The sequence below is a fragment of the Hippoglossus hippoglossus genome, chromosome 5 (assembly GCF_009819705.1).
Source record: "Hippoglossus hippoglossus isolate fHipHip1 chromosome 5, fHipHip1.pri, whole genome shotgun sequence".
Classification (NCBI taxonomy): Eukaryota; Metazoa; Chordata; class Actinopteri; order Pleuronectiformes; family Pleuronectidae; genus Hippoglossus; species Hippoglossus hippoglossus.
In genome coordinates, this window is record NC_047155.1 from 12,601,674 (window position 1) to 12,625,825 (window position 24,152).

The 24,152-nt window shown below is 39.5% G+C and overlaps 2 protein-coding genes across 3 annotated transcripts in view; both read right to left on the reverse strand.

Moving 5' to 3' along the window:
- Positions 1-13,966, reverse strand: part of LOC117761501 (guanine nucleotide-binding protein G(i) subunit alpha-2) — a 38,514-nt gene extending 24,548 nt beyond the window's left edge. Inside the window, exon 1 of the mRNA XM_034585451.1 lies at positions 13,152-13,966. Coding sequence (XP_034441342.1) covers positions 13,152-13,269 — 118 coding nt within the window. The 5' untranslated portion in view covers positions 13,270-13,966. The remainder of the gene's footprint in view (positions 1-13,151) is intronic.
- Positions 13,967-15,661: 1,695 nt separating this feature from the next.
- slc38a3b (solute carrier family 38 member 3b) overlaps positions 15,662-24,152 on the reverse strand; it is a 29,244-nt gene continuing 20,753 nt past the window's right edge. For both annotated transcript variants that reach the window (XM_034584534.1, XM_034584533.1), the window contains 9 exons: positions 22,916-22,998; positions 21,849-21,907; positions 21,284-21,460; positions 21,061-21,140; positions 20,871-20,971; positions 19,973-20,097; positions 19,736-19,880; positions 18,420-18,523; positions 15,662-18,280 (listed from right to left, as the gene is read on the reverse strand). In XM_034584534.1, coding sequence (XP_034440425.1) covers positions 18,176-18,280; positions 18,420-18,523; positions 19,736-19,880; positions 19,973-20,097; positions 20,871-20,971; positions 21,061-21,140; positions 21,284-21,460; positions 21,849-21,907; positions 22,916-22,998 — 979 coding nt within the window. In that variant the 3' untranslated portion in view covers positions 15,662-18,175. The remainder of the gene's footprint in view (positions 18,281-18,419; positions 18,524-19,735; positions 19,881-19,972; positions 20,098-20,870; positions 20,972-21,060; positions 21,141-21,283; positions 21,461-21,848; positions 21,908-22,915; positions 22,999-24,152) is intronic.

Genomic DNA, 24,152 nt, shown 5'->3' on the forward strand with positions numbered 1-24,152 from the left:
TTTATTTTATATGTTTTATCATGGACTGTTACGTGTTTCCTTCATACTAATTTATGTTTGTTCCACTCGTCAAGATAGAGACATTTACAACCATGGGAGGATACAATGCTGAAAGTATGGTAATAATTCAGGGTTCCTCCTTATAAGACCTTGATGAAGAGCTTATAAGAAGAATGTTGTAGAACCATAGTTGGTCTGCAGTGTGTTTCATTTATTCACTCAGCGAATCGTTTAACCTCGCTGTACAGCATCATTTGCATATCGTTCTCACGCTGTGAAAATAAAGAGACTCATGACGTGTTAAGGCCATCAGCATGTTATTAATCCTGATTCACTTAGAGAAACCTCAGTTCACACAGCATGTGTGCTGCACTAGTGCTGCACTACTTTGACATGTCCACAGAATGTTTTCATGTTCACTATTCAATAGGATTAATGGTCTGAAATAAGATTTTTCCCCAACTTGACGCCAGAAAATTACTAAAAACAGGAAAAGTGTCAGAGGAGCTGATTGCCCTCTCTGCAGTGTGTGGTTGATTTCAAGCAGAACACACACACCAATCAGCTGGCTCATTTAGAACACAATCAATACGCCCTTAAACTCGCAAGAGTCCATATTAATTACATCAATCAAGTGAATGCGTATCGATCACCGATAACAACACTTGACATGGGGAAGCTCCTCAGAGAAGCAGAAAAACTGATGTGCACCTTGTTCAACATTTTGGAGGAAACAGGGAATCGATGCTGCTGTTGGGATTTTATCAAGAAGATGAGCTGAGCTGCTGTCCAGTGGTTTAATAATAAGATATTGAATAATAGAAACGTCTGACGAGGAGGTTATGTTTTCATGTGCATTTGTTAGTATGTTAGCAGGATTACACAAAAACTAGATGGATTACCATGAAACTTGGTGGAAGGAGGCGGTGTGGGTCAGGTTTTTCTTCAAACTATCCGGTCCATCCTTTTGTTTTCAAACATGTTTCAGACTAGATCGTCTTCTTCTGTTCATATTTAAGGCAAAATCCTTGCAATAGTCCGTCTTGTGTGACACGTCTACCTTCAGCGCACAAACGTACTCTGAGATGTAATCAAGTGATGATGCGTACTTACACACTGTGACATGTAGCCTCATCTGACTAATAGAATGTAAATTCATAAGGTCTTGTTGTCTTCGCTGATCAAATTTGTCCTAATAAGAGCTAACTCATCTCTTAATGAAATCTGGCAGCTCCACATGGTGAAAACTGGAACTGGTTATTCGCTGTGTGGTAACAGAAGCTGCAAACATGCTGGTCCTCGGATCGTGAGCACCCCTGTGGGGGGGGGTTATTAGAATTAAAAAACTAAAGAACAAACACATGTCATAAATTAAGGACACTGAATACAGTGTGTCAGCATGAAACACAGCGGTAAAGAGGATGAGACATGAGACCTCCCCCGCTCGTTTGTTCTCCTCTAATCAATCCAGGGTGCCGGGAAAATGATTTCTCACATATCAGAGCATCTCAGCTGGTATTTGCCTGGCAGTGACTCTACTTACTCTCCCACCTCCCTGTGTTTCTGCATGTCATCTTATACTCTGTGCACTAATACACACACTCACTCACCAGCAATCCGATGAGACATCAGGAGAGCTGTGCAGTTGCTGCAGTGTTTGAGCCTCCCCATAAAACCATCAGCATTCTGCAGACGCACCAGATTGTCAGGTTGAGGAAGGACGGATTACTCAATTTAGCAGCACATAGAATCAGAATCAGCTTTATTGGCCATGTATGCGTACACACACAAGGAATTTGACTCCGGTTTTTCCGTTGCTCTCAACGTACAGAAATAGACAAACAAAAAAACAAGGACAACAAAGCAGAACAAGGTTAAGCATAAACATTTAACTACTATGTACAAGTATGAGATCTGTTTAACTTGTTGTCTTCAGATTGCCTCATGTTTTTTAGTTTTGATTAGTCGGATACATGATCTTTTAAAGAACATGTTAAAAACCAGGAGGCAATTTAAATTTGAAATATATACGGCCTGCACCAAGGTTTATAATATTCTCTAAGATACGTCAAAAACATTGGAACCTTTCTGAATCATCATTATCTCAAATACACATTTGTAGTAGTTGTAGGTTTCTAGTCCTATTTTGTTGTGTACAGTGGCTGAGAATAGATGACCCCTCTATGAAACCAAATTTAAATCATTTTAATCTGGGGTTTTATTCTATTCACCAAATTGTACACAGTCATAAACTGTGCAGATCATATCCCCTTGTTGGGTTTTGGCAGTTTTATTGGAAATATAGTGGGAATTTTCTTCTTTATTTATTGCACGTGTCACATTCACAAACACTGTTCTACTAATGATCTATTTACACTGTGATTTATTTTTCCACTTTCGAAGTCGACAGGCATGATTCATTGCATGAATGTGTCCAATAAAAACAAGGAATAATGGAGTATACAAAACACTGCAAGTCACAGGAAGCTCAAGATAATGTCACTTAGCAACATGACCACAATGATTACCTCCAATTCAATTCCTTGTAGCCTATACACATTTTTCTATCCTATTCAAATAATCCTGTAGCTTCTATTTCACGGTTTATCCTTTAATATATAGTCGTAATCCGTATGCGTTACCTAATTAGCCATAACGGCTTGCTGCCCACACTAAATTTCATTGTACCTAGACAGTGACAAAAAAGATGCTTTAAATAATATTGGATTCAAAGATTTTTTTTAAGATTACCACGTGGCATTTTAAGCATAAGTAAAAAATATTAAACATGTTTACGTGCCACACTCCTTAATAACTAGGCCTTTTTAGTTTGATGATGTAGAAATTATAATACAGCAGGAAAATGGAGGATATCCACACATTAAAAGGAGCTGTAACCACTTTATATTCCTGTATGACATTTTCCAGTTCTTCATTATCTAATCCCTAAAATAGTCATAAATTAATGATTGACTAAAGGATTCATTGACTAATGGTTTCTTCAGTCTGCTGCTTTCGGCTTGTTCACTTTCTTGCCACGAGTTAGATGAGAAGATCGATACAACTCCTATACCTGTTTCTGTTCCACCAGCAACCCGATATATTAGCAGAGCGTAAAAGCAGAGGGAAAGAGATTATCTATTCCAGTTACTGTGCTAAGCTAACCTGCTGCTGACGGTAGCTTCTTGTTTATCTTGCACAGGGGATATAAAAAGAAACCTGACACCATCATGCTGATTGATATTCTTCTATTCAAATCTACTGTACAAGTTTTACAAGACATCCAGTTTGTTTAATTTATTCACTCAGCACATCTTGTCACCACTTAATTTTCACATCTCTCTCATGCTGTGAAAAATGATGAGACACATTCCATACAGTGAGAAATTGAGGCCATCAGTATGCTAATATTAACTTGATTTATTCAGGCAGCATGGGGGCTGTACTGGTGCTGTATTACTTTGACTTTATCACCTATAACTTGTCCCTGATGCAGTGTGTATTAAATCTCATCTGAGGACTATTGTTAAGGATTAGTGTTAAGTCTGACTTCACTAAACGACAAGAGTAAAAGACAATAAGAAAATAAATAACAGAGGAAATGAATAACATATTTTTCGATACTTACACTTCCGTCTCAGGTTGAGTGACGTTCACATGTTTTGCAGTGGCCAGTTTTGAGTTGGAGCCAAATTAATAGCACATTTATTCATACTGAGTCCAACCACATCAGGTGCCACGTGAACTATTCAATAATTAGAGCAACGAAGTGCAATGGCGGTTTTATTCTTATATCTATCATGAGAGAGAAAGAGAGACGGAGAGAGCGAGAAGTAAGGATGTTCCACTATAGTTATATTTGACATTTGCAATTGACACAGGCCTGACCGTCTCTTTCACTCCTCATTTTTATCTTTATAATCTTCAAAAGAGAGAAACACATTCAGAGGTAGGAGCTGTGGGATTAATCGTTTTCTACTTGGTAAAATGTAACTTTAAATCACTAGGAAAACAGCTGGACGTTCTCTTCAGGTGAGAAGTAATTTTGTAATTTGGTCTTTTCATTTCTCTCAAGTCCAGCTACAAAAACCTTTATTTGAATTTGTTTTGACAGAAGCCAAGATATTACTGTGTTTCCTCTTAACTTTTTTTATATTTTCAGCAGTAAGTATCAGCTTCTTTCACATTTATATGTGATGTAAATCACAATAAGATGAAGTATTTTGGTTTCTGCGGTTTCTGCAGATTGAAAAAGGGATTTAAAAATGTATTCAGTGCATCTCGTAACCATGGCAACCAGGCAGAGTGGACTAGAATGGTTCATCTTTGTCTGCTAAGCCAAACTATTTCAACTTCAATCACCAAAGACTCAGTGTCCTCAATATACCCATAATGACACGTTCCCTGTCTGAGGTCTCTCTAAAGCAAATGCACAAACGTATAATTCTTAAAACAAGACAAGAGAGAAATCCAGTTTATCCACTGGTTCAGAATAAATGTAGTCAAGTTAACAGATTGTGTCTTAAACCAGAAATATCACCAGCACAGTGGCTCCGAGATGAAGGTGCTACCAGTGTTTCTGCTGATGACACAAACTCACAAGTACAGTGATGCTCCTGGAAATGTAGGTGCTGCTCCTACAGCACATGTCACATCTTCAGCTGTCTCATTATTGTGTTACCATCCTGGAAACTAATGTAGAAGCTATACCACTGACTCTGAAAGACGTCAGTTGCTCCTGACATTCTCCAGAGTTTTTCCTGCCAGCTTCAAAAGAAAAAAGTACGTCAGAGTGAGTCCATTCCTGCGTCTCAATTCAGGGGCTGCATCCTTCGGAGGGTCTACGCAGCCGATGTTGGCTGCATCCTTCATGGGCCACATAGACCAAAATGTGTCTGGTCTTCACGTTGCATCCCCAGCTTGTCTCGCCCTTATGGCCATCACCAAGCAACAGAGCTATGGACGCAAAAGTTCTCCAGTTGAAAAAACATTCTGAGGTTTTTGCCTTGCTTTTTGCCGCCCTTACCTCTTTGAAAAACAGTTAATCACAGAAGTGCAAAGAATCATGGGATACGTTGGACCAGGATGAATCCACCTGGTGGATCCTCCGTTCCTCGGGGATGTAAGGACACATTTGTCGGCCGCATTTAGAGGAGCCTTTGAATTGGGACGGTCTAGTTGTGCTGCTGTGATGCAATCGGCCTTAAAATGCAGCCTCCGAAGGATGCGGCCACATACTGTACGTCATGTCCTGCCTCCTGCTCTACCCAGACACCACCCCTCATCTGAATGTTCCAGACACTTTCCTGTTGTTGTGAACGTGTCTGACTCGGACAATCTCCTGCTGCGTTCTTCATATGTGACAGGCAAATCTCATCTCAGGAATCTTCTAATCATTTGCCTTTTATTTGAACCATAGTGAGCCCTCAAAGATAGAGCCCTCAATAGGGGTTCTTCATGATCCTGGTTTGTTCTGATTTTAAAAAGGGGGATCTTGAGGGGTTTCCTTACATCTTGAACAAGTTCGGTCTAGTTTAGTATGTAAAGTAAACATGTGAAGCTAAACAATAAACTGTGATTATGACTTATAATCATTAACCTGACTTCAAACCTGGCTTCATTATCTCCACCCTATAACTCTCCTTACAACAAGTATATGTTGTGTTCTTTGCTCAGTGCTCGGATATGTAAGTGATCAAACTGTATGAATTTATGAAGGTATGGATGTATGTGGAGGGGTTGACAGCTATGGCAGTAATCAACTAGGAGCCAAATCAATGAGTGATCTTTCATACTGCAGTGATGCAGGTAATGGAGACTGATTGCTTCTCCAAACTGCTGACAGGGGAGTGTTGGTTCAGACCTTTGCATGACTTTGCATCAGACAGTTTTTGTCCCTGTCCCCAGACCAGTGCAGAGATTTAAATTGACGTAATCCTCACTTCAGGGCAATTTTAATAATACAATTGTTACTGTAATAATAATTAACATTAATATGCAGGTATATTTTCAAAATGGTAAATTTGTATATGTTTTATTTCTTTAAATTCCTCTACGATAGGATTTACATAAAGATACATTATTAAAACGTTTTTATTTTAACAAGAGAGTGAAAACTTTAGCAGCTTATTTCAACATGGATTTTTCTCACTATGAGTAAATCTTTGATTTGGGTTGCTCTCTGCAAAGACCCAGACAATGTGATTGTATTTTCATTTGATTGTATTCTATTTCATCTAGTTTTGATGTTTTAAACTGCATTTTAATCCGTTCAGCATTTGATTTATTTTGATTCTATCATCGCACTAGTTGTGCTTTTGATCTATGATCGTATTTGCTGTTCATTTGCTGGGATCGTAAAGAACTTTGGGCCAAATTCTGTTGTGCTGTATAAATGAATGTGACTTGACTAAGATCCACCACTTTTCATTTGAGTCTGCTGCTGCAGAAAATGGGAATTTGACATATTAGGTTTCTACCTTAATGATATCATGGAGCATATTAGGAGCGTGTGCCTGATCGATGATGGTAATATATTAGCCCAGTCACTCGTCTTCCTCCAGACCAACATACCTGGTATAGGAAAGTTTGTGCAGATTTACATGTCTGTCTGAAAACAGCCTGGATCAAGCTTAGACGTTTGAAATTGTTGATTTATTCATCAGTGCTGTCAAAATATCTTTAATGAGACTAAATTATAAAAGCGAATCTTAAATAATAAAATTTGATTCGGTCTTGTTCATTTTTCTCTTTTATTCTCTCGATTAACTCTTTTTCTCATCCTTTGCCTCATTGTCACTCTCAGCCTTTAATCAGATTAAGTGTGACTAATGTGAATGGATTGATGATGACACAGGTACTGCGGTGATGAGTGTGAGACTTGCTCGCTGAGGCCATTTTGCTCTCTCCACCTACTGTGCAGGAGATGTTGAGGTGTGAAAAGAAAGGAGGAGGAATAGAAAAAAAGAGGCCTAAATAATGAATGGGGCTAATATTGGAAATATGATAGGAAAATGAAAGAGAGGGAAGGATCAGGTTTGTCATCTGCACCAAACATGGACGAGGTCGGAGACTGGACTTTGGAGCCGACTGGTGTTTTGCATATGCTTTTGTGAGACGTGATAAACCAGTAATTTAATTAAACTAAAACTAAAAATATCTACTAAAACTTCAAGGAATGCAGCTATCACAAAGTCAGCAAATACATCCCCTCTTACTGCAGCAACCGAAAATGTGGAACATTTTGTAAATGACTTCAAAGTCACGTAAAAAGACCTGAGGGCGAGATCCTGATTCTGGCTCTTTTATAAACACAATCCAGCGCTGTACAATTAATAGGTAGAAAACAGCAAACCTCTGAAGAAACTGCACCACGGGCAACATTTCAAAAATAGAGATTTTCATTATCAACATCTTTCTAAACACACGCTCCAGTATGATTATACAACAAATATTCTACACCATGAATTGCATTGCATTTTTTTTTACTAGGATACGAAGTTACACAATTATTTTTCATTACTGGACAATAACAAATGGAAGTATGCATATTGGTTGAGACCGGTGCACATAACTTACAGAAAGCCTGCTTAGGTTTGGTGCATGGTGTGGACTTGAACCACAGCCAATTATCTGTAGACTACCCAGGGATATTTCCTGGCTTTAACCTAATGCATGCTGGGAGTTACAGGCTCCAAAGACCCAAGGTCAGCAGGGGCAAACAAATGTAATATCTAATGTAAAATATACACCAATCTAAATGGCTCTATATGCAACAGTCTTTCATTCATTTTCAAAATGGAACAATAAAACTGTAAATTGGAAAAATGTTCTTTTCATTATCCTCCCAAATGTCTTTGGGAGGCTGATGGATTTCCACATGTACTGTAAACACGTGAGCAAGAATCCGAGCCGCACTCTCACTTCCACAAATACCAAAGTTAACACTCTTACAGGATCTCATCAACCACCATCATGCCTCAGGAAATATTCAGAACCCACTTCCCTCTATAGGCCTGTAACAACCAAAACAGACACATGTACACACCACTTCATATAGACACTTATTTGGTCATTCACATATCCAAAATAAGGCTCACACACACAAGACCAGGAAGATGGACCCTACCCCATTAGTCTACTGACACCCTGAGCCAAACAGCCTCAATAAGAAAAAAACTTAAATCACCTCTGATATTCACTTCTCTATGCTCTTACCAAAAAAATTCATTTTATTCATTTTCCTTACAAGGAACAACTATCACCATGTGTAAAGGGTTAGCTACAAAATGTAGATCTTGCACCTTAGCTGTGGCTGCAGCGAGGATCTATTTCGTGCTAGTTCAGCAAATAAGTGCAAATGCATCTTAGTGGTATTCACCAGAGACGTGACACACAGTAAATAAGTGGATTCTCTCACACTGTGGCTAGTTGTGAGGTTGTCGTCTCTCGATGGACAGTCTCACCCTGAGTCCTCCTCCCTGTCACAAGAATGAAGTCATGTCTGTGAAGCACTATTATTATCATCGTCTGCTCGGGGTGGGGAATTAGAGATGAACTGCAGTTCAGGCAGATTTTACGAGGCTTTAGGGAGGGGGGGGAAGTATATTCTCTGTGAAACTGGTTCTAAGAAAGGCCAGTATCCTTCCTGTTTGTTAAGATACTTTTAAATGTAAAATTCCCCTTTGATTAACTTTAATGACATCATAGTAACTAGACGTCAGTGAAGATAATAATTACAGTAGCTAAATATAACCACAGTTTGGCTCTGCACCTGCTCAAATTACATTATTGTAACATTTAAAATGAACTTGGATATATTTTACACCTTAATTTAAGAAACAATTTTGTATGAAATGATATTTATGATCACATATTGCTTCTGTACAGTGACTGATAGTAATCCAGGACTAAACTGCAACATCTCCACATTCACTACTCGGGGCAAAAAGATCATTGTGCAGTTTTGTGAGGGATGAAATTTCTTTCTGCACTTAAGTCGGTGATTGTTCTGCAGAATATTGTTTCCACTGCAATACACTCAGTAATATGAACATGCAGAAGCTAGACAAGCTGATTTCCTCCTCCGGAAACCCCAATACACAAAGGTCAGCATAGATTGTTTTTGTTAAGGGATGGATGCACCTACAGTTACTGATCCCAACTTCTTTTAACAATCCAATACTTTTAGTCCTTTCTACTTCTACTATGTCAGTTTGATTTATGCAATAAAATCTCTGTCAACAGTTTCAAATGAGAAAAAGCTTCAGCAGCAGCAGTTAGGCCTTCGTGGGCTCCAACTCTGCAGATGCTCGTGCCCGGACCCATGAGTTGGCAATTTACAACTTCATATAATCAATATTAAACATAAACATCTGGGGAATACTGATAAATAAAAAAGACTAATCAACAGGTAAATATGTCGAGCACTGATGATCATAACTTTCTGAGATGTTACGTCAGAGACTTATGCAACATGGGTTTTTGTTACCGGTTCTGACACAGATGAAGACGTGCTATATGGTTGTTCGGTTACACAGAGAGCCCTGGAGTATGGTGCAACGTAGTGAAATCAGTGTTTTCTCACAACAGTGAGAGCAGTCGGGAGTTTTTTACAGACCTGTCAAGTTTGATTTTCTCATGCTCAACTATGGTTTCATGTGTGTAACCTATTTATGACACAACTCAACAAAATGTTCATCAACTCTGACTGTTCGTCCCCGGTCCTCACTCGGACTAACACAAGCAGTTTTTCGTGAATCACCTGTGGGTAACATTGAACACATAAGTCTTATTAGTTGAGAACTCGAACATTGGCCGAATGCTACAAAGCCATTAAAACATTGTGATGCACCCTCTCATGCTCCACTGGAGCCATCAACCAGTTGGTATCTTCTCGTACACAAACAAAACAAACACGACCATAATGTCCTCGGCTCAACCTTAAAGCCAAATGTCAACAAGCAGCAGCCTCCCTTGTGTTCTGGGTGATGTCGGCACACGGCCCCTCGGATCCAGCCGGAGGTTGTTGTCATCTTAAGATCATTTAGTGATTGTGTTTGTTATTCTCTGTCCCTGAGGACTGATACGATATCATGATGGAGAGTAAACACCAGAGTGATTATGTGATGTTAGTAAACTGTGAGTTTATCCAAAAATCTTAAGAAAAGACTAAATGAAACTCAATATACTGGAGTCCAAAACCGCTGCGATCGAGAGGCTTGATCCCAGCTTGGTTTGGTTGGAGTCACCACAACCTTACAGGAAGTAAAGGCACCCGGCCAAGAGAGACTCCACAGCCCCCCATGCTTTGTCAAATTCTGTGTCGTATAATTCCTCTGCACAGCTTGTCAAATATTTATGTTGCCTAGAGAGGCATCAGACCGTGTGTTGTTAGCACTCGGAAACAAATCACACTGACTCTTGTATCATTATTGATTTTTTGTTGTTTTTTTGGAACAGACACTCGAACTTTCAGCTATAAGGTGATTTGGTTCTGCTCATAAACAAAGACAGATTTAAATCATATCAACGAACTCATTCAAGATGTCAAATCACTTTAATAATTAATAGCTGTTGGATTTGGGACTGAAGTCGAACCATGAAATCAAGACCGAGGAGAAACAGTGTGCATTGTGATGAGATGAGTTGATTTACATATCTTTAATGTAATTTCCTTGATTTACAGTAAATACTGGATGAGACCCAAGATAAATATATGTTCAAAAAATATGAGTCATTAACACGTGTTCTCCTCATCATTAGTTTTCTTGCTGCAAGTGATATGATTTACTGAGCATCAAGGGATATTGTTGAAATATAATACAGATATTAATGGAAAATGTATTTAATTACCAATAAGATTCACTGATCTATATTATAAGATACCAACGTATGCATATTAGTATTACTCAAACTTAAAGAAGTATTTTAATTAGTGCATCCTCACTCAGAATCATTGATGTGGACAACAGGAATTTATAACATGAATCCATATTAGAGATACAACAATTTATCAATGGACTAAAAAAAAAAAACCATTATCAAAATAGTTTATTTTGATAATGGATTAATCATATTTATATTTATCATATCATATTCTATCTGATTCCCATAGTTGTCTATAGTAAACAGAATATGTGTGGATATATTATGAATATTAAAATGGTCATTTCAATAATCCACAGACTCATTAATGATAACAAAGATGGTCTGTATTTATGTAGCCACTTTTCACACACACATTGACACACAACACTTTCTCTATCACACATCAACCACAGGGGCAAATTGGGGCCGTGATCAAACTGCCGACCATCTGGTTTGTGAGCCACAGCCGCCCGACGTTAGTTAGTTATTTAACACGGTTGTTGCATCTATTTCGGTAAAGAAGAAGTCCCATTCATTCTGCTGGATAACAAACAATGTTAAACAAGGAGACATTTTGGTTTGACATAGTGGGGAAAGCATGGGTGCACAAAGTAGCTTCATCAGAAATACCTGTACCTCCACTTCCACTTCTCTTTTTCCTATATTCTATAAATTATGTATTTCTTTTTCTGTCAGTGGCAACAGCTCCACTGTGTTGACATCACACACACAAAGACACACAGCTCATCTAAAAGGTGTGTGAGGTCAGATCAGTCATCGAGATGTTACAGGGTTTGACCAACGCATGATTGTTGCTGCTGTGTAAATAAAGACATGTCTGTATTTAATGAGATGCAACAGTGACACCAGGAGCTTTTCATCTTCACATGAACAATCACTGCTTGATTTCCCCATCAGCTGTTCTGAATCATTTCTTTTTAAAGCACTGTTTGATTGAAGGGTACATTTAAGGCCATGACACTGTGAGAGTCCCTCCAAGGCTGATAATTACCAAGTGAATCTTTCTGACTCCATGTTGCCAAAACTCAACCTGTGCCAACCTGCAGCTCTCCGACACTTAGCCGATTGTGTCCTCTGTTAACAGCTTGTCACAGCAAGATGACACAGATCCAACCCCACACCCACCTCCAACAAACCACACACACGTTTGTACAGCTTCTTAGTGAGGACACTCATTGGCATAATGCATTACCTAGCCCCTTACCCTAACCATCCAAACTAAATGCCTAACCCTAACCCTTAACCTAACCTAAACCTAATTCTAACCCTAACCCTAAAACCAAGTCTTAACCCCCAAACAGTCCATTAAAGGGGGGTCACAAAGTAAGGACCGGCCAAAAAGTCCTCACTTTCCCAAAATGTCCTCACTCCGTAGGTTGTGGTCCTCACAAAGATAGACGTACAAGAGCACACACACACACTCCTTGGTTTCATATTGTAGTTCCAGTCAGTCGAGCATGTAAGAAAGACAAATCAAGAACAAGATGATGGCAAACACATGCAGCAGATTTGGATGAGGAGGGAAGTGTGAAATTGGTTCTGAGTGGGAAGTTGTGTGTTTGAGTGTCAAAGATTGAAAGACACAATTTTACTCAATTTCATAAAAAATGTTTTTTTAACAACGATGTCAAACAGGGCTTGTTGCTGCAGTGAGATGAGACTCTGTGTGTTTAAGTGTGAGCCTGTTAATGGTTGGTCCGTCTCCACAGGTTTGATGCAGTGAATTTGAGTTTCCTGGGCAGGAGGCCAGTACGCCGAGCTCTGAGAAGCTGAGGCAACATGTTGACATGATGGTATCTGACTTATCTCCAAGTTTATAGACCCGTGTGTGTTGGCTAATTAATGACATGGTTACGGGCTGATACACTGGGAAACATAAAAGTGTCTGTACATCACAGCTAATGTGATTCATTTCTGTTTTTAATATCTTTTGAATGCTATTTTAATGTCTTCTTAATATCCTTGATGCATTTCTAAGAACTTAGAATTTCCTTGTGTCCGCATGGTGCTATAAATCAACTTGTCTTGCCTATTGAGGATTAGTGATGTGGTTTGATAACCATGTTTCTGATGCTTAGTTTATTCCTTAAATAATTCAAAGCTCCACAGAAAATGTTATATTATTTAGCTTTATCATACTTTGACCTATGACCTCATCACATTGAGCTGCTTGGTTCCCTATCAGATCAAGTTACATGTAGAATCAGGTGCATGGTTTTATACATGAATGGATGTATTTGCGGTGTCCAGCTGTGACCTACCCAATAGAAGCAGTTTCACCTCTCTGGCTGCCTTCTCTCCGTCTTCTCGCAGGTTCTTGTCAATCATCTTTGACCTCTCCGCGGCTGCCTTATCCTCGGCGCTCACCGTGCAGCCCATGGCTCGAGACGCAGGGGCGCAGCGACCACTCGTGCAGGCAAAACGAGACAGAACGAGGCTTCAGTGCAAACGGTCTCAGCTGTGCCGGGCGATGCCAAGAATATCAATGGAGCAGCGTCAGCTTCCAGCAGGAAAGCAGCCGATTCCGGAGTTTGTGCCCGCGCGTCAAAAGTCAATGTCCCCGCTGCTCTCGCCTTTCCAAGCAGAGCCTCACAGACGCATCCCTATCGTGTTGTTTTACACAACACAGAGTCAGGCTGTTAGTGCTGATCCATGTCTGTCCTGCATCCACACACACACACACACGCGCGCACACGCACCAGAGACTGCAGCAGCTCCCGTGTCACTGGTCACTCCAAGCTGATCATCAGATGAATCCCCGGGACGAACTGCGAGCAGCGGCCGAGTCTCGTCCACGTCACTCGGACGACTCGTCGCGACGGTCCAATTAAAGCAGGTGAGCGGCCGTGGCACCAATTAGAGGGCGGGAGCCGGTGATGCGTGAGTGGAGGCGAGGAGCGCGGTGCGCGGTGCGCAGCAGACTGCAGTGGCCGCGGTGCCCGCACCGTTCCCCCGCATGTGTCAGGAGTCAGGACCGTGATCCCCAGTGTTGAGCGGACGGAGGCAGACTGAGGAGCTGGAGGAGCTGTGCAGGAGCAGCTCTGTGTTTGTAAAGATGAGGGACGAGCTGTTAAATATGATGAAGATCTTTATGAAACATCTTGGCACAGAATTACTCCGACTGAAGAGTTGTTGGACAGCGCCTCCTAATGGACTCGTCTTTCCTCTGTTCCCAGTTACTGGAGCTACATAATGATAATAATAACTGTACAATATATTTATATAGCAGCTTTCATTAGAAATGGAGCACACAATATAATAGCAGGCAATTAAAACAATGATTCAAATGTGAAAATGGCATATAACGAAAAAGAGTTGGTGGAAGCAAAATTAAACATATTTAAAACATATTTGGAAAATTTTTAAAAAAGAACAGTAAAATCAACAGTGATAGTAATTGTCATTGCCACCTTAAAATACATAGAGAAAAAAGGATTGTGATCTATTCCTATTGTTTTAATGATAAAGTATCATTAGAAAAGTCAAGTTTTACAATTCAGTCTCAGCCTTTTTCCCCAAGCAAGTTTTCCACCCTCATTAAGCCAAAAGAAATGAAAATAAATAAATAGGGCCTCATCCAATGCACTCATCAATACAAAGCGTATTATCTTTACCTAATCCAGCTCTCATGTACCGTTTAATTGTTGCTCACTCATCTCTGCAGCAAGTTTCTTTCTTCTTCTACAGTCTGGTACATTCTGTTCATTTGTTCTTGTTTGGGTTGTTAAACAGCCTAGCAGTAAATTTCAGATTCGATTAGCTGGGCTGTTAGAAATTCAACATGGATTGCTTAATGTTTTGACTATAAACAAATCTGAATGAGATATTTTCTCTTTGTTACAGTGAAACCCAGCCGTGTGTTGACACAACAATGTCAGAGTCAGGGATCATGATGACCTACAATTCAGGCTCAGTGTTTTTTTATAAACACAGTTTAGCCATGACAGATAAAAACATTGATCCGATAGAGACCAACTCTTATTTTCAACTATGCACTAAAGTAAATGTCTCTGTGTGTGTTTGGGGGTGAAACTAGTGTATTTGCAACAATGACCAAACGTATATTATTCAAAGTAATAAAATCCAATTATTAACACAGAGAACAAACCCAAATAGCTGGTTTGTTAATTAAACTAACACTAAGACACTTTTCATGCACTGGTCAGTGGTGAATTTTGACATTTTTGTTTGATTAGTTTCTAGACAATGTTTTCTTTCAGACTTGTGGAAAGAAAACATCGTTACTTCACTCTGTTTTTATTTGTAAATTTCAATTATGAAAGGCCAAAAGGCCGTTTTCAAAAATGATCACTTTAGTAGCACTTACCAGACTTTCCACTTCAATATCCTGAATGTTTTTAAAGAGGTTTATATTCATGTATAATTCACAGCCTGATAAAGTACATTTTATTCATAAAAACACATCAAATGTGAATTTTTACACACTGTTGACAGTATATTCTAATTTGTAATGTGACATTACCAGAAAAAAACTTTGGCTTCTATGTGAACAAGATAAAACAAGAATTGTAAATCTTTTTTCTAATGTTCATATTTCTAGAAATTATATAAATTAGCACATATTTACTAAGAAGTGACCTACTTTGCATATTTACAAGTAAAATTTCTGAAAAGTTGAAACACAAAAAATGTCAATGCCAGTCATAAACTGAGGCCATTTAATTGTGATATCTGTTATCATTACAGTTACCTGAGATAGGTGTTGCTTTAAAAAAAATACTTTCAGTAAAGGGTAAATGATGAGACCATGTTAAAACATCTACAATTATTTTATTGCCAAACTAAAACTGTCCCTTCTATTTACACTTTACAAGCTACTGTAAATATGCATCACAAATATAAAAGGTTTAGATTTATGTACATCATTCATATAAAGCCACATCTTATTCACCAGAATTCCATATATCTTAGTATTTACTTATAGTTGTGTCATTTCATGGATTTACATCTAGAATAACAGACTATAATAAAATAGCACAGAGATTTGATTACAGGAAATATGCATATTTGATATAGTGTGTCTGTTATTTAAACTGTGGGATCTGTTCCAAAGTTAAAGGCATTTCAAAGCAGTAGATAGTCAGTTGTTATTTTGGCATGATCACTTACAGTGAAGAAATCACTAAACATGACAAAAGTAACCCTTCATGTAGCTTACACCACAGCAGCCATGGAAAATACACATGGAAAAGCAAGGGACCCGAGGTTGATACGTGCACTAAATATTTCTCCTGCTGTTCAAAACTTGTCCTTTAAAAACACTTCGATCGGGAATCAGAAATCCTTAAACAACACAAACAATAGAAGGATACATAAATAAAACGAGAGAAGTGATGATTTACACTGGACTTTTCTGAAGCTTGAGAGCCACGTGTTACAATATAAAACCATCTTTGGCTACAAGCACCAAGTATTTGTCATTTCTCTGAGTTCAAAAGCTCAAAATGTTGCATTGTTTTGTTAACATATAAATTTGTGTATATATTTCTATTCTATAATTGGTATTCTGTCAAAAGTTAACCCCCAATTTCTCAGTCTGGAAGTGATCGTCCACATCCCTAAATCCACCTTGAATTGAAAGTGTCATCGCTGACGGAACATCACTACAGTAATGTTTTAACATTACATTTAAGAAGGGCTTCAAAATACTAATATAACACTATGGTAACTATAGCACAGATTGGGACTCCAATCCACTTCACTTTAAGATGCCAATTGTACAGTATTACAATAACATCTATGACAACGTGGGACGGAAAGTCACTCACTGTGTAGTTCACTGTGTCAACTAGAGGACGGACTGGACATTACAACATGCAAAACTTTAACTTCAAGTCTAAATATTCATCAAGTGTGAAAACAAATCAAAATACTACAAACCAGTACAGCAAAGACGTCACGGCAGAACTACAACAGGTTTAATACATCTTCAAATTAAAAAAGAAATTAGCTTGATGAACTCTACTAGACCCACCAGTGGGTTTATTTTTGATAAATTCATGTTGCTTGGCCAGGCATGGTACAAACCCACAGAGTTTGATTTAAGGTGGGGTCAAATTTAAAAAACAACCATATTTTCTAGCATAAAACTTTCACAATGTATTGGAACGTGTAGATACAGAATATGAAGCACTTATCAGGATATCGTATTCTGAATGTAGGCTAAGGACTTAATGGGAATATAAAGGTGAATATAATCAAGAATAAAATAGGCTCATGAGCTAGAATGAAAAGTGAACTGTCGGGGTAAACTTGAACTGTGCTTGGTTCATATTTAATGTCACAGTTTGGCATATGTGCTAAAAATCTATAAAGGATTCTCAAATCAATCTATTCATATTGTAACAAGTATCGTCAGCCTGTAACACCTTCCATTAACTATATACTGTGCTGTTAGCTAAAACAAAATTAACTTCTTCATATACAGTAGTTAAATATCTGAAATTAAAAACACTGACAGTAGCTAAATAAATATACATTTCTGTTTTTACTGTGTTGTCCCAAATATTGAAAGGCATCTGTGTTGGTTAAAAATACTGCTAATTTATTAATTAGAAATAAAAGTTTAAACTGTATAATTATAATGATAATAATAAGAAGACCTCTGGGATTTGACAGATCATGAAAATGAAATGTCGCCCCCACTTTAAGGCTTTAAAGCACTTGTGTTGTGTTATATTACAGTTCAGAGTGCTAATGGTTCAGGGTGAGTCCCGTTTTGTGCGTCTTGTAAAAAATACTTTGTGTAAAAATAACTGGCGAGTTATTTAGTCATCTGTTGTGTGCATCTCGACTTCTTCCTGTCTCCAGCCTCAAACACAATCACAGCAACTTTCTTCTATACAGTACCCGCTGCGGCCGTTTGTGTGTGAATAAAGAGGAAGCAACAGGAAAGGACCATTTCTCCATCGAGGGTGAGGACTTTGTCACACAAACAGATGATGGTTTTAAAAAAACTGATAGACCCTGTTTGTTCCTGATTATTCATATAAATTACATTATCACCATTGCACTGCGTTAAATTGAATTATTGAACAATGTTATGAGAGGATTTTGTTCGGATAAGTGTCAAAGGGTTAATTCAACTTGGTCAATCCAAATGTGATTCCAACCCACATTCGATACTGTACGTTTGTTTACTGTTACAAACCCCCGGCTGGCCAGCACTGTAGTGTGTTCCCACTGAGGTGATAGTGCTCCGTTTTTACATTGACCAGTTCTTTTATCCCCCTGTTTGCTGAGCCCACACACACTGAAGCAGCCCCTAGTGGCCTCCTGCGGCATGGCTGCTCCCCATCGTCCAGTCGATGATTATAAAGCTCAGACTCATCACCATGAAGGAGACGCCCAGAGCAGCAAAGCAGGCAGCCTGAGAATGAGGGAAGTGTCAGAGAAGATTCATTATCAAGATCTTCGCTGTTTGAAATACACCAAAGTAAACAAAAGGTCTGCATCACCAAGTTAAATGAATTGTTCAAGACGACACGACAGAGCGTTCAATGCCTCACCAGTATCTTAGGAGTGGAGTTCATGGGTTCGTCTTCTTTGGGGACGATGCGGATGTAGAAAACGGCGGGGAAGATGAAAATGAGGCAGGGAGCCGACGTGGCACCTGGAAACACGACGAGGGAGGAGCGGTCAAAGATCAAACATTATACACAGACTTAGTGAATGTAGTGATAGAACTGAGAATCCATTTGAACAGCTTTACTTAAGTAGATGTTACATTCTCGAGCATAATCCACAATGATTAACTGAAACTGTATGATCATGGAAAATGTCATAAATGGAGTTCTAAGTATAAAAATGTACATAGTAAATGTAAGTTACCATAATTAAGGCTCAGTCATGGACAAATATATGTCATGGACATATATATATATATCCAATGTGACAGGAAATCATTATCAAACTGTATTATTTGTCTACAGATAAATTTAGTGGTACTAAATAAACACTGTAAAATTTAAAAATGATTCATCAACAGAGGAAAAGATGTAGACTTGTAGTGTTGCCAAGTTTGTAAAAAATAATAATGGCTGCTTTTAAGTAGCTATTGAATTATTGTATGTTGATTTCTTCAGGAATATTCATTTTTCGGTATTTTTCCATGACTGGCATTCATTTTCATTCAGAGTTTAGTATTATAGCCTTTCAATACAGTACAAAGGTTGCTGCAAACAGCTCCGTATAGTGCATCACCTGACTGTGTGAGCTGTATTTGTTTGCTCCCGTTATGTGTATTTAAAGTACACCCCGTACGTACTCCCACGTGTGTACTTAAAATGCCTCCGCGTGTTTGTCAGGGCAGAAACCGTTGCTTTGTAGGTGTCCCTGGCGAAGCTTATACTTAAATGTTTTCAACTTTCACCTCTGACCTGTGAAACATGGCCTCCGATCTAAGGACCGAGCACGACAATAATATTGACTCAGGCCGCCAATTTGTCCGTGAGCAAACATGCACGAGTCACGTTTTTTTGTTTTGCTTTTAATGGGAGTTTTTTTTGTATGCCAGGAACTAGAAAGGCTGAAAGACACTGCCATGTCAAACAGGAGACTTCAGTCTGTAAACAGAGACCGAATAAGTAACCAATAATCACGCGTGTGTAGAACGGAACCTATGGTCCAATAAGTGGTTGAGATGAGATTTATAGAAAACGTGAAATGCTGTTTTGTTATTTAGGTTTTTCGAGAGTAAAAACATTAGTCGAGACGTTAACTGGAGGAGCTAATGATAATGGACCAGGCTGCGGGAGAAGGTCATCACTTATTTTCAATATCATTTGAATTTTCTGGCTCTAGAAATGTCCAGTTTTATACTAACCAATGAAGCCGAAGATGCCCAGAATGTTTGGGGCAAATATCACCAGCATGTTGATGACGGTGAGCAGAACGACAGCGATGGCAGTGTGACGCAGCCAGTTGAAAGCCTTGGTGGGGAACAGCATGTGCTGGATGGCTCTACGCACCTGAGGACAGAGGAAAAGTTGAAATGATCACATGATGCCACAGTAAACTGTCCGCCGAGCACTGCAGGGAACAAACTCAACAACACACTTACAGGGAACAACACAATGGGGACGGTCAGTGTGACGGCAGTGAGGACGGCCACACGCACGCACAGGATTAAAGTGTCGTAAGGATCGATGCGGCTGTAGGTGTGCAGGAGCTCTGGCTCCACTTTGCCTGCAGGAATATAAGGAGAAGAAATGTTTATTATGTTGCATTCAAAAGTCAAACAGTGATACCTTCAGGACCATATCGTTATAACAAAGAGTCACCACAAGAGGGAGCTTTGGATCTGTGTGTAGTGAAGGAAAAAGTAGAAAAGTAAATTCTCTGCAAAGCTCAGTCAATGACTTTTCGTTAAAACAGACAAATACTAACATGAATATTAAGGTATCCGAATACTAATACTACTAAAATAGGGAATTTTATTCAAGAGAAAACTAATGTAAAGATCATTTTCTCTTGTGAAAATCTTGATAAAATATTTTATCTTTTTGCTGCTTTTGTACTCACTGCAAAATATTGCAGTAAAATTTAAGACGTGTTTGTGAAACTGTGTCTTATCAGTTAAAATTACAAATTAGAGACGAATCAGACAACAGCGCCCCCTCGTGACACAATCAATGCCATGTTTTTCTTACAGGCCCTACGTATTTTAGATTTTCTTACATGGTTTTGAGTGTGAGACATGTCTCTGTATATAGAAATTTTATAAAAAAGGTTTGTGAGTGAAATAGAAATATTTGCTACTAATGATGGTGTAAATTTAAACATTGCAAGATGAGGAAACCAGCTAGATATGTGTTATCTTTTCCAAAAAGCATCTCTTGTATATCATTTGACAATAAGAAAAAGTGGTCAAACAAGTGATTTGATTTGAGCATTTCATTTGTTTTCATCTACTGATAAACACAAGGTCCTAAAGAGGTGCAAAGGACGGCTGTTCTCACCGTAAAAGGTCAGGTAGCCAAAGAGAGCTGCTAGAAAGTACATGGTGTACATGACTAAGATGGAGATGTTGGACACCCTCTGCATCCTCTTCTTTGTTGGACTGAAATCAGAGGAGGTGAAAGTCATGTGGAGGCCACATTCTGCACTGACGCGTTATCAAATATTGCAGGTTACAGAGGGATGACTCACTTGTGGAGCTCGGTGTAAATGGGCAGGACCTCAGGGTGGCAAACAAAGGCGAAAGCCAAGATGGGGATGGTGTATGCCGTCTGTGAAGAGACACGTAAACAGATGACAGTTTAGGAGCCTCCCAAAATAAGTGTGCAAACTCAGACTGAGGACACCTGCAGAACTCGATGTACAAAAAACAAGTCATATATGCAAAGTGTATTTTCAGACGTCAGCCGCCTACCTGAGAGTTCATGGTGAACATGCGTGGGGAGCAGTGGGCGTCGTCATTGTCTGCGTGAACAACACCATTGGTGTACTCGTGGCCGTGGCTTGAGACGTTCATGGTGAGGTGGGCAGCAGTGCTGTTGGCTGAGTACTCCTCGAACGGGCAGGGAATCTGAAACTTCTTATAGATAACCTGCAGAGAGAAGGATAATAATGAGGAGGAAAGCTGAGAAAAGATGTGAGGATGAGGGGAAGTGTCAGAGTCAGTAAACGAGAGCTCTCAACCATTGGCGACAAGCTCGAAGGGGGAAGAAAAGGCCATTTCACATCAGATTAGCGAGTCCCAGCCTCCGAGGTTTTACACTCGACCTTTGATGTCTGTAAGCAGCTCTTATATTCGCCTTATCAAACAGGACCACATGCCACTGGAAATAGAGACGAGTGTGGGAAAGAGGCAAGAGTGGGAAAGCGGGAAGCGTATGTGCCAAGGTGACGTGCCAAGGTGACATGCCAGAGCCCACGAGGCTTCTTGTGAGGAGTCACTGTGATGAATCTCCAGTATGTGAGATGCACCGACTTACCGCAGTGAGAAAGAACACCATACAGCTGAGAGAAAATCCACTGGTGTAGCCAAGGTAACCTGAAAATACAGACGACAAGGCCGTCACTGACACATCTCCTTAAAACAAACTGATCCTTTTTGATTGCATGTACTGTTTGGAGCTGTGGAAACTTTGTTCGTTACACAAGAAGTTCTACAAAGTTTACGGTAAGAGGATTGCCGACTGTTCTATAAACACGGCTTCTGCAATAACACCCACAAAATTGGCCCTGTGGACGACCTCACAGCACAATGAGATCAGAGAGAGCCTGTTTATTTGACTTTGAAGCGAGCAGCTCAGACTGGGATACAGGGCGTGATCATCTCAGGACAGAAGATGTGTAATTGGGCCCCTGCTGCTTCCTGCTGCCTGTGGTGGGATAAAAACACACTAATTGCCTGATTTCCAGGCATCTGCTCCATCAAAATGTCCCTATGTACTGTAGGTTGGCTCAAGGTCAAAAGAAAACATCTTCTTAACAATGAAATCTTCAAGATAGAAACACTGTCTTGAAAAGAAACATGCATGAAAAAAACAGTGGACGAGAGCCAAAATAGAATAATTTAATTAAAGGTCTAAAAGTTGGTCAGAGATACACAATAAAATTTGAGCAAAGACTGAAAATGTTCCTGAGGGACTGTGAAGTGAAATGACATCACTGACTAGTAGTCTCTTAATGTTTTGGAGACAGGAAGTGTGTCCCTGGAGCAAAAATTTGAGCGGTTACAAAAATTAGGACTGTATTGGCAGAGCTGCGTTGTTTCTGTTGGGCTATTGTCAAATTAAAAAGGGCCTAAAATATCTTAATTTTGTTTAATTAAGTCATATCTTCACTTGTAAACTCTTTTAACCGCAAAAATGGTTTCCCGTAGATCTCTGGGCCTGGATTGCAGCTTGAGAAGATGAAATAAATCTAAAATAGAAATGTTTAATCCCTCATTGACATCAGTTACAACAGATTAATAGTCTTTTGTGTTGGATGGAGACAAATACTCAATAAACAAATACTGAGGCAGATGATAAGAGACAGATGTTGTGTTACTCACCGAGTTGCTTCATTAAAGCCAGGGGCAGGATGATACTGGCAGAGACCATGATCACCAGGTAGTTTCCATTCATGTACCACAAACTGTTTGGAGAAAGGTTTACTTCCATGAGCTCAGTATTTCAAACACCGACTCAGAGACACGAGACACAACACACACACACACACACACACACACACACACACACACACACACACACACACACACACACACACACACACACACACACACACACACACACACACACACACACACACACACACACACACACACACACACACACACACACACACACACACACACACACACACAAGTGAGATGGTGAGAAATTGGTTCACACGTTTAGTTTTATTTTCTAAAATAAGAAACTATAAAACCACCGAATGTCACCAGGTTATTAAAACATCTGGTTGATGTGTTGTATTTTTGAACGGCTACCGCAACCTGCTGGAAACATGCTTGTGTTGCTCTCCACAGCAGTATACTGGAATAGGCCGTTACATAAGTCAACATGATGATTTGTGTGGCAGCTTGCAGCTCAGAAGAGGAAGACACGGTGGAGCCGACGCATCTCAAAGCACCAAAGGAGTCATCAAATATTACCAGAGTCAACTTCGCTCTCTGTCCCCAGCTTCCTGTTTCTCCTGTATTTAAACACCTGAAAATAGATTCCCTCTATTGAAGCAAGGCTAAAAACATATGAGGATGGTATGACCTGCACAATTTTAGATTCCCATTCAAATCCAATGAGTGACCTTGCTGCTGTATGACCACCTGTGGATGCCCCATTAAACACAATGTGACTGCAACTTATAAAAGTCCCTGCGTCCTTGACACATGTTGGAAAGAAGCTCAATGTCACTGTGTTCTGTGTTGCTCTGACATCGTGACCTACTGCTGCTGATATCACAGGAAGAAGATGAGATACGTCACTAGTTTTTTACGCAGTTACAACTTTGTTATAAACGGAGCATGATTGAACGGTTTGTTTATTGTCATGTGATTTGTTTTGTCCTTTAAATGGACAATCGCCAATTCACTTACTGGGGCAGAAAAGACACATTGTCCCTCGTATATGTCTCCCTTAACTTTATGATGCTTGTGTCGCTCCCATGTTGAATTATGCTTCAGGGATGTGGGGGATTTACAGAATGTAAAATAGGAGCACAAAGCTGCACACTGTTTTTAGGCATTCACACGTCTGTTTGGGGTATGTTGAGTTGGATTCCTGGATCAA